At 28.7% G+C, this 10,771-nt stretch overlaps 1 protein-coding gene across 1 annotated transcript; it reads left to right on the top strand.

The window, feature by feature from the left end:
* The first annotated feature begins 1,238 nt into the window (after positions 1-1,238).
* On the top strand, positions 1,239-4,844 carry LOC106446248 (casein kinase 1-like protein 10). Its single transcript, XM_048746281.1, has 14 exons — positions 1,239-1,486; positions 1,586-1,626; positions 2,140-2,209; positions 2,282-2,430; positions 2,511-2,606; positions 2,686-2,756; positions 2,830-2,891; positions 2,965-3,028; positions 3,115-3,199; positions 3,267-3,393; positions 3,464-3,537; positions 3,621-3,684; positions 3,757-3,851; positions 4,430-4,844. The coding sequence occupies exons 1-14, from the start codon at positions 1,411-1,413 to the stop codon at positions 4,655-4,657; spliced, it is 1,302 nt and encodes a 433-aa protein (XP_048602238.1). The 5' UTR covers positions 1,239-1,410; the 3' UTR covers positions 4,658-4,844.
* The last annotated feature ends 5,927 nt before the right edge of the window (positions 4,845-10,771 follow it).

The raw sequence follows: 10,771 nt of genomic DNA, 5'->3' as shown, positions 1-10,771 counted from the left end.
TCCGTCTGATTCGGATTTTTGGATTTTCAATATTATTCTCATAAATCTCATCCAGATTTTACTAATTATCAGGCCTACTTATTTCTACAAAAGTATTGCAATAGTCTTTTGCAGAGTAGAGTTAGATATCTAGCTTTTTTGTGGGACATATATATATCTAGCTCCGAACATGTTTGATATATCGTTAGTTTGTTACTTTGTTCTGGCACATATACAGGTAAGGACTAGCTGCTAACTTATAAAAATATTGAAAGAAACGGTTTAAAACAAATGCTTAAAAAGTCTTACAATAATTTAAAACGATGATTTCAATCTTGTAAGAACAATAAAAGATACTTTCAAACTCAAACAGAAATGTTCCAACATGTTTGGAATACGATGTGGTTTTAATTCACAGAAACAATGATGTTTAAGTTAGAATAAAAGACCATTGTACAGACTAATATGTTTTGTCGTTGGACAAACAACCCAAGTGAGACTCAAAATAAAATAGATTGAAGAGCTCTTTCTCAAAGAGTAATGATCGTTTGTAAGAAATGCAGGATACATATAGATTTTTATTTATTTTTGCTTCTAAATTGTATTTAAAATTTAAATGAATCTACACGTATAGGTTAATGAACTCAGCATACAAAGTCTATCCCAAATTAAGTTTATATCTATTATTTAAATTTGAAAATAAATGTTATTATGATGGAATTGCCTTCCATCCAGCTGGTGGTTTGTGAACCAAATGAAAATACGTGAACAAAAAAATATATATATAGCATTACTATTAGAGTGAGACATTGGGAGTTCCATCTAATCGAAAAGCACCACTATCACTATGTGAAAAGAAAGTTGTGATGAAGATGCATTATAACAAAATTTTCATTATAACAATTCTTAATAGACAAGAATACGGATCCAACTCTTTACTACTTGTAGTAAAGACGTAGCACGACCTATAGTTAACAACTTAAACAACAAAGGTATATACATCATATCATAAATCTAAATAGAATTTGTTATTTAAGATTATATCAATCTACTTTGATGTATTGTACTATTTCCGAAACTTGAATGGTAATTTCACATGGGATGCATAAGTGTAAATTTTAGTAAAAAAAAAAAAAAAAAAAAACAATTTTAGGTATTCGGCATTAGTGTGCCAAAAACTTAATTAATTAAAAGAAGGCTCGTTTATTTTGCCTTTCCCGTGACGAAAACATTAATTTATTAAAAATAAAGGAAACAAGATAATATAAATCTGTGAAAGCCGTCTTCATTCGTCTTTCTTGCTCCTCCTCGTCGGTCATCGGTCTCCCACTTTTCTTTTTATTTTTATCTTTTATTGTCTTCAAACAATCTCCTGAGAAAATCGGTATTCTTTGGATCCCACTCCACTCGCCTTAATCGGAAAAGAGAAGGATGGAGCATGTCATCGGCGGCAAATTCAAGTTGAGTAGGAAGATCGGTAGTGGTTCCTTCGGTGAAATTTATATAGGTAGTATATGATTACTGATTCCTTCACAATAATAATTAACCCTTTTCTTTTTTTCTTTAAATAGTAAACTGACATTAATTTTTTGATTTTGTTGTCAAGGGAGTAATGTCCAAACGGGAGAAGAAGTTGCTGTTAAGCTGGTATGTAATGAAAACCCACTCGTCTCAAATCCTCATTTTTCTTGTTTTTATTTTACATCTTTTTGGGTAGTTTTAATACATGTAGTAGTGTGGATGGCCATATATATGTATGTACCTGGAGATGTGCTGAGTAAAATAATTGTTCAATTTTCATACTGAATCTTTGAAATCTAGTCTCTGCATTAGTAAAATGAATATATAAAGGTGTTTAGTTTTGTAAATTTTATAATAAAGGTGAAGAAGAAAATAAACAATCACTAGTAGTAGTAGTAGTAGTAGTAGTAGTAGTAGTAGTAGTAGTAGGTTTGAATTGATACCGAATCATCTTGGATCTTTGTATTTGTATATATATTCTCAAGTTTTGTTTAGACTAGTTTTTATTGGATATCAAAAACTCCAGAGTAACGGTTCATTGTTTCTCTCTTTCAGAATCTTATTTGATTCTTTTTTTTTTCTTCCTCTGTTCTTGTAAATAAGCCACATTTCTTACTATTTTTTTTTACATGTTGCTAGGAACCCGTGAAAACAAAGCATCCTCAACTACACTATGAATCAAAAGTATACATGCTTCTTCAAGGAGGGAGTGAGTTTCTCATTATTCTCAGCCTCATTTCTCTGTTTCATATGGTCGCTGAATTGTCTTTTTTGGACACAGGTGGTATTCCTCATCTCAAATGGTACGGTGTGGAGGGTGACTACAACTGCATGGCAATTGACCTTCTTGGTCCCAGCTTAGAGGACTTGTTCAACTACTGCACTCGCTCTTTTTCCTTGAAAACTGTTCTTATGCTTGCTGATCAGTTAGTAAGTTTGTCTTTTGATTTCATGAATAATCTATTTAAAATAATTAGATACTAAACACTTCTCTGTAATTTAACTTGCAGATAAACAGAGTTGAATACATGCACATTAGAGGATTTCTTCACCGTGATATTAAACCAGACAACTTTTTGATGGGTCTCGGTCGTAAAGCAAACCAGGTAGACTTTTCTAGTTTCAGGCTTTATTGATGAATGTATATTCATAAAAGTAATATTAACAGATTAGATTCAATATCAGGTGTATATCATCGATTATGGGCTTGCTAAAAAGTATAGAGATCTTCAGACACATAAGCATATACCATACAGGTGTGGGATCTAACAATATTTCCTTTCTTCCTTCATTGGGTTTCTTCATAAGAGTTGATTGGAAATTTCACAGGGAGAATAAGAATCTAACAGGAACTGCTCGATATGCAAGTGTCAATACACACCTTGGGATTGGTGAGAACTTTTCTATGTCACACATTTCATTTCAATCATTATATGTGAGAGATAACTTTTTCGTTTAATGCAGAGCAAAGTAGAAGAGATGACCTTGAGTCGCTTGGTTACGTGCTCATGTATTTTCTACGAGGAAGGTAAGGAGGATAACTATCTTACTTTGTTTATTTATAGTGACATTTTTGAGAAACATGAAAATCTCTTTAAACTTGTCTTGCCTCAGTCTACCATGGCAAGGTCTGAAAGCTGGTACCAAGAAACAGAAGTACGACAAGATTAGTGAAAGGAAGATGCTTACTCCTGTTGAGGTACTTATAATACTATGTTTAGCTATTGCGTGACTTTTCACTAAACATCATTTCATTTATTCCACAGCTTCTTTGCAAGTCATTTCCTTCGGAGTTCACATCCTATTTCCATTACTGCCGATCATTGAGGTTTGAGGACAAACCAGATTATTCATATTTGAAAAGACTCTTCAGGGACCTTTTCATTCGGGAAGGTTAGAAACCTCTTCTCTTTTCGTTCTTCCCCCTCTTCTCTACAAGGTTACCTAATGTTAATGCATGCAGGTTATCAGTTCGACTATGTGTTTGATTGGACAATCTTGAAATATCCTCAGATGGGCTCTAGTTCGAGATCAAAGGTTAGTGTTTTCCGGGTTAACGTGTGAAGTACTAACTCTTAGAAACGGTAAAAATTCTCTGAGATCTCATGTTTGTGTACCAGCCAAATCCAAAAGCAGCTCTAGACACTCCAGGACCATCCGCAGAAAAAAGTGAAAAGCCTTCAGGTATAATAAGTACATTTTGATTCATAAGTTAAAGAGTTATCTCAGAAGTTGATCTTTTATATTTTGGTGCAGAGGGGAAGGATCTGCGAGAAAGATTCTCAGGTGCGGTTGAAGCGTTTGCCAGACGAAACATATCGAGTCCTGGGATTCGCTCCTCCAAAGAAGGGGTATTCTTTTTTCTTGTTTTTTTCATTTGGCTTAAAAGGTTTATTTTGGGATTAAAACATGAGAAAAAGACAAAAATAGTACTAAATCAAGTTTTTGTTCCCAAACTAGCACTCAAAGTCAAAAGTCACAAAAATAGCACTTAATGTTTTATCAAAAGTCACAAACTTAGGGTTTAGAGTTAAAGGGTGGGGTTTAGGGTTTAGGGTTTAGAGTTTAGGGTTTAGGGTTTAGGGTTTAGGGTTTAGGGTTTAGGGTTTAGGGTTTAGGGTTTAGAATTTAGGGTTTAGGGTTTAGGGTTTAGGGTTTAGGGTTTAGGGTTTAGGGTTTAGAGTTTAGAGTTTAGGGTTTAGGGATAAGATTTCAAATTTTGAAAAATAAAAAAATTAAAATTTTCAAATGATAAAATGCTATTTTGGTCATTTTAGTTTTTGAGTGCTATTTTTGTGATATAAACTTAGAAATGTGCTATTTTGGAGATTTGCGCTTAAAACAACTGTGTTACTACGAAATTTAATTTACTTGATTATTCAGAAGTGATTGAGAGTTCGTGTTGTGATGTTTGGTTGCAAATATGCAGCTCGTGTCTGAGAAAACAAGAAATGAGAGTGTAAGGGCGGTGATGTCAAGCAGCCGACCTGGATCATCAGGTGAGCTGAGCGAGAACCGCTCAAGTAAACTGTTTTCAAGCGGTACCCAAAAGATTCAACCGGGCCAAGAATCTAAGCCAACCGCAAGGCTTGGGCGTAATGATGACGCCCTGAGAAGCTTTGATTTGCTTACTATCGGTTCCGGAAAGAGGAAATGAGTGGAGTTTGGATGATATGTGTACCCCTCCTGAATATGGGAAGAAGATGAGAGAAAAGAATCTCTCTCCCTCTTTATGTATTTATATAATATATGTTCGTAGAACATCTATAAAGTTGTGTATATGTAACTTGTAAGTTGTAACAAGTACTTTATTTTAATGTATTAAATAATGTCATTTGGTCAAATACTCGGAACCTATTAATACTTTGTTAACTTTTCCTGACGTGTATGAGCTGAAAGGCATGAGAATGTTTGGTCTGAAGCTTACATTCAAGTGATCTGCGGAGAAGAAAGTAATTCAATCTTGTTTTTAGAGCTCTGATGGGAACACTTTGGTTTGGAGAAATCAAGAAACAAGCCTCTTTGTTTTTAATGACAAGTACAATGTTGCTAGACTTGTCCTCTACCGTTGTTACAGAAGCTGAGCTGTGAGTAAGGCCTATTCGTTTGTTTTGTTAATGTTCTGTTAATTCACGTGGACTATCTCGATGGAGATGAAAGTTTATGTTTGTTTTGTATTAAAATAACAATAGACATCATCCAAAATGGTTAATCTAAATTAATTATAAAATCTTAGTCTAAAATAAAATTGGTCCATCTGAAGATAAAATTGTCCAAAATAACAAATGACAAATTTATCACTATTCTAATAAATATTTAGATTCAAGTTTAGACAAACAAATAGTTATGATATATTATGTCAAAATCTGCAAAACCACATTTCGCTAAAACTATTATTCACATTTTTCGCCAAAATTACAAAAATGCATTTTTTCGCCAAAACAGCAAAGTTATAATTTCCCATCAAAACCACAAACAAACTTTTCCTTTCAAAATCATAAAATTACATTATGCTGCCAAAAAGTAAACACATTTTCCCGCAAGCCCCGCCAAATCATATTTACTGCAAAAACCATAAAAAAAACATTTTCACAAAAATCGCAAAAACATTTTTCGCCAAAACTGCAAAAATATTTTTTTGTCAAAACCGAAAAACAAGATGCATTTTCCCAAAAAAAATAACGAAAAAATGTGCGTTTATCCTCATTTGTATCCACGTACCTGCAAAATGTATCTTCCTACATCTCATATGTATCCGTGTCAGAATCATCTTCTATCGGGTTCATTTAGTTTGTCCCTCGTGTCAGTACTATTTGTTGGCTCTCCATTTAGGGTGGAGCTCGTTGAATCGTGTTACCTCCCTTGGCCGGAGTTTCTAAAGCTGCATATGTGGAATGCGGGTATGAAACATGTGCTGTTTCTTCCTTATTTTTTTGCTGAGAGCTGAGTTTTTCTTTTTGGAAAACTAGATTTTTGGCTTCGAGCAGTGGTAGCTTTTCTGCGCTATGCTCCAACTTCTTGGAGTGTTCTTCTATCCTATCTTTCAAGGCCTGGACCTCTGAAATGAGTATGGGGTTATTTGCAGAGGTGTTGCTTTCCAGAGTTGTGTGCATCTCGGTGATCTATCTTTGCATGATTGTGAGTTGGGTTCATAACTCAATTTCAGCTGGAGTGGAATTTTTTTGTTCGTTATACTCACTTTGCATCATCATTATGTAGATTTGTTTATCCCTCCTTATAGCACCAAATTGGTAGGGTAAATTTGTGCAGAGTTCTTTATGACACTATAGAAACAAGAAGTAAATAATAACAAGTAGAAACAAGGATCAAAGGTATTGTTTTATTGATCTTTCGAGCCGAGACTACAACGTATTAGATAAAGAACACTAGTTCTAGCTGTCCAATTCTATAATCAAAATTTTGAATAGTCGATTCCTTTTTCTTGGAATCTCCTTTTTAGTAAGTTATTTTCGTGTGTTTTTCTTTGTGTACTATTTTGGGATAAAAATCAATTTTAATGCTATTTGAATGTATTCATTAACTATCTGGATAATAGGGTTGGAGTTGTTATGGCAAATATAAATTCAATTAGTTTATCTGGATATTTATAAATTATAAATGTGAAAACAAAATGAGGATTTTATGGTACGTTAAGATAGAGATATTATTAAATGGTTGAATATTTGTAAGGTTTATTCACATAATATACCTCCAAATTCGTGATTTATAATTAACTTTAGGGATAATATATTTGGAAGTTGTTATGCCAAATATAAATTAAATTTTTATATTTATTAAATTTAGGAATTGTAGATTTGGAGTTTTATGGCAAATCTTCAGATATATATATATATATATAATGGAAATAAAATGAGGATTTGCTTTGTATTTGGATTACTTATGTTTCATATATTTATCTGTGACAAAAAAATGTTTCATATATTTATACTGATTATTATAGTTTCAAAATTTTTGGTTATCCATTCGCGTTCGGTTAATAATCAGATATGTTTTGTAACATTCTACAAGATATATTATATGTTTACATTGTTGATGATTGATTTTTCGGTTCGGTTCGGATTTTGTGTTTTATGTTTATTTTGAAATATATTTTAAGTTTTACACTTTAGAAATTTTATGTTTTTTACATATATTTTTACACTTTAGAAATTTTATATTTTTTAAAACCCATCATTTATAAATATTTTGAAATTATTTAAAAACATTTTTTTTAATTCTGGCCTACAAAATAATTTTATTAGAGTTTCTAAATCATTTATGAGACTTTTATCAAATCTATTAGTATAAATCTTGAACACATCTCGTTTAGATGCAAAATGGTAAATGCTTCTAGATCAATTATAATTGTATAAATGTATATTTATAATGATTTATAAGTCATATAGAATTAGTTCACACTTATTATCATATTTATTAAAATAGAAGTAATTTAAGTGACTTATGGTTATTATGTTTTAAAAAATAAGTCATTTATATCATATAAAATTATAACACACTATTTCTTTATATATTAACATATAATTGATTTAAGTGCTTTTTTATTACATATACGTTCATAGGTAAAATCTTACAATTTCAATTGTTGATATTTTAGATTTGCTTTATTTTTTTATTGCTAAAATAAAAATTAGTTTTACAATCAATTATCTACGAATTTTAGATTTAAATAATTTTTAATATCTTGTAAAAATAGATACATAATTTTTTATTATCAAACTATTAAATTCTAAAATTTTAATATTTCTAGTTATTATTCAACAATTATAACATTATAAACATAACATATACTTTTTGTATAATATTATCAACCGCGAAATCGCGGACAAACAACTAGTTTTACTTGATACAAAGTATAAGATCTCTTTGGTCTCTTCTTTGACTAACATTTTGACTACGCTTTAACTGAATCTTTGAATAATGGCAACTAGTTGATGGACTTATATATATATATATACCTAATTTTTTTTATTTCTAGTGTTTATTTTTATCAAAACAATAAATTAACTTATATACAAATTTTAAATTAATATTATAAATTATAAAACTTCAGTATTTATATTGATAATCAATGTAATAAATTATGTTCTTTTGTTACATAGTTTATTTATGTGATGTAGATTTTTGATCAAAACTTTATCTGTAGTAATACTCAGATTAGGAACTTAGATTCGAAATTAAACACTTATTGTATTTGTGGACTGAAAAGAAATTCAATGGCACTGAAAAGATTATAAACAATCAAAACTCATGAAACATTAACAAAATAACAATAGCCAACAAACATTATATATTCTCTATAAATTAGATTTTAAAAAAAGTGAGACAAAACAACAACAAAAAATTGCAACACATTATCTTTGTATTCTCTTATATTATATTTATATTATGCTTTTTATTTGTCAATTCTTTGTGCTATTTAATGTGTTAATCCTAGTTTTTCATGCTTCCAAATATTTTCATTTAATTTTCATTTTTAGTTTATATAATATTATTATTATTTTATATATATATATGTATATATATTTCATCTGTTTTTAAATATATTATTTGATAATGTTTGTGATTTTACGGTAAAATCATTTGTGATTTTGATGTTCGTCATGTACAAATACATATTAATTTATTTTAGGTTAGGAATATGATTGTTTAATATTAAATAGATATAAAATATTTAACATAAGTATATAATTTATATTTTACGGCATATTTTCAATGATGTTTTACTTTTAATTTAATTTTAATATTGTAATAGTTTGTATTTGGATCAATATTTCCAATTAGAATGAGAGAAACTGAGTATAATATTATTCATTAAAATCATAAACTAAATAAAAATAAATGTAATTATGATATTATTGGTAGATATTGTTAATATCAATTATTAATCTCTATTTATTAATTAAATGTCCTAATTACATATATATATATTTATATATTTTAAAAATAATAGTATATATCAGTAGAATAGGTTAGTGTTTATTAATATGTTAAATATCATGATAAATATAAATATATCTATTAAAATAAAATATTAAATAATATTATTAAATATAATAATGACTTATCCTAAAATTATAGAAAAGATTAAAAATAATTAAATTTACTTTTCAAATAATAATATAGATTTGATGATATTGTCATTACGAGAGAATCAAAATATAATGTCCATTTAGTGGGCGCTATTAGATGCACACTTTATTTTGTAGAGCTATATAAAGCCATGCTCATCTCATTCTGAAAATACACATCCAATACAAACAATACAAATTGTTGTATTTTAATTCTTGTTATTTATATTTTTTTTCTTGACATATCAAAATTTTCCATCTTGTTAAATTGGTGACTATAGGTGAAAGTACAGGTTAAAAATTCCGACAGAGGAAACAACTTCACCTTCCAAAGACAAACCTCTTATAGTTATTTTTACAATGGAAGTATGGTTGACATGTTTGTTAATCCTTGGCATGGTAGTGTCCGTCATAGTGATTGTGTTTGCTTTCCTTAAAGTGATCGGCTTTCAGTTTACCAAGAAAAGTAATAACAATGACGACAAATCTGATGGAAGTGCATGAAAGGGACGTATATACTTGGGACATTCATTTAAGAAATTGACAGTTCCTTTACAAAAATTTTATTTATATTTATTTATATTTATGGTATTTTTTTGGTTAGTTATTTATAATTCTCAGTTTGGATAATAATGAAAGATGAAATTGGTTAATGGAATAATTAAACTTTCAGAAATATTGTAATAACTATACTAGATGGTTTCTTGTGTCATGTGCAGAAATAATAATGTCTAAAAGATATTTTTTTAAAATAAAAAATAGATTTACATTACATTTAATTTTAAATTCATTTATTTTTTAGAAAGTATAAAGTAGCTATTTCTATTTTTTATTTAGCTTAATTTTATATTCTGATTCTATGTAAATTAGTTTTATTTAATAAAATTATTTTTCATTTTTGGAACAATAATTAATACTATTTCATTTCTTTTTAAAAATAGAATTTAATAAATTTTAGTTTTTTTAGTTTTTAGTTAAAAATTAAGTTCTGATTTTTATTTATAAAATTTTAAATATGTTCAGTAATTTAGAAACTTTATTAGGCTTATACATACATTGAGTAATAAACTTATAGATTTAATTATTTAACTATCCCCAAAAAAGTAAATATTTATATACTTTAATCTTTGATGTGATGATATAAACAGTATAAATATAAATATCTCTAATAAATTTATTATGTTACAATAATCTTGACATCATGTAATAACTTTTGAAAATAATATTATATTATTTATAAAGAAGATGGTAATCACACAATTTTATAAAAGCAATATTATATTCATGAAATATAATTTTGTCAAAATATATTACAATATAGTGTTTGTAAAATGTCCATATTAGAAATATGAGGTAAACATTCTCTTGTATATAAAATAGAGAAATTAAAACAAAGTTAAAAAATTTGTAAACACTTTGGTGTATTCAGTAAATTTATACTTTGGCTGGACTAAATTTTGGATTAAACCACTAAGATTTATCTTGTTTAGCCAAAGTCTTTTGCTAATTATCCCTTTATTATATGTTAAATCAAAGTACGTGTCGATCACTGATGAAATCTTAAGAAACTTTTATAATTTGATTGGTTGATTATTTATAATTTTGATCTTAATTAAAGCTGAAAATTAAAGGTAAGTCTTGGCATGATTGTGAGTTGGGCTCATAACTCAATTTCAGCTGGA

This window comes from Brassica napus, chromosome C1, assembly GCF_020379485.1.
Source record: "Brassica napus cultivar Da-Ae chromosome C1, Da-Ae, whole genome shotgun sequence".
Taxonomy (NCBI): Eukaryota; Viridiplantae; Streptophyta; class Magnoliopsida; order Brassicales; family Brassicaceae; genus Brassica; species Brassica napus.
The sequence above is the reverse complement of the archived record's forward strand: the minus strand, read 5'-3'. Positions and strand labels throughout refer to the sequence as shown.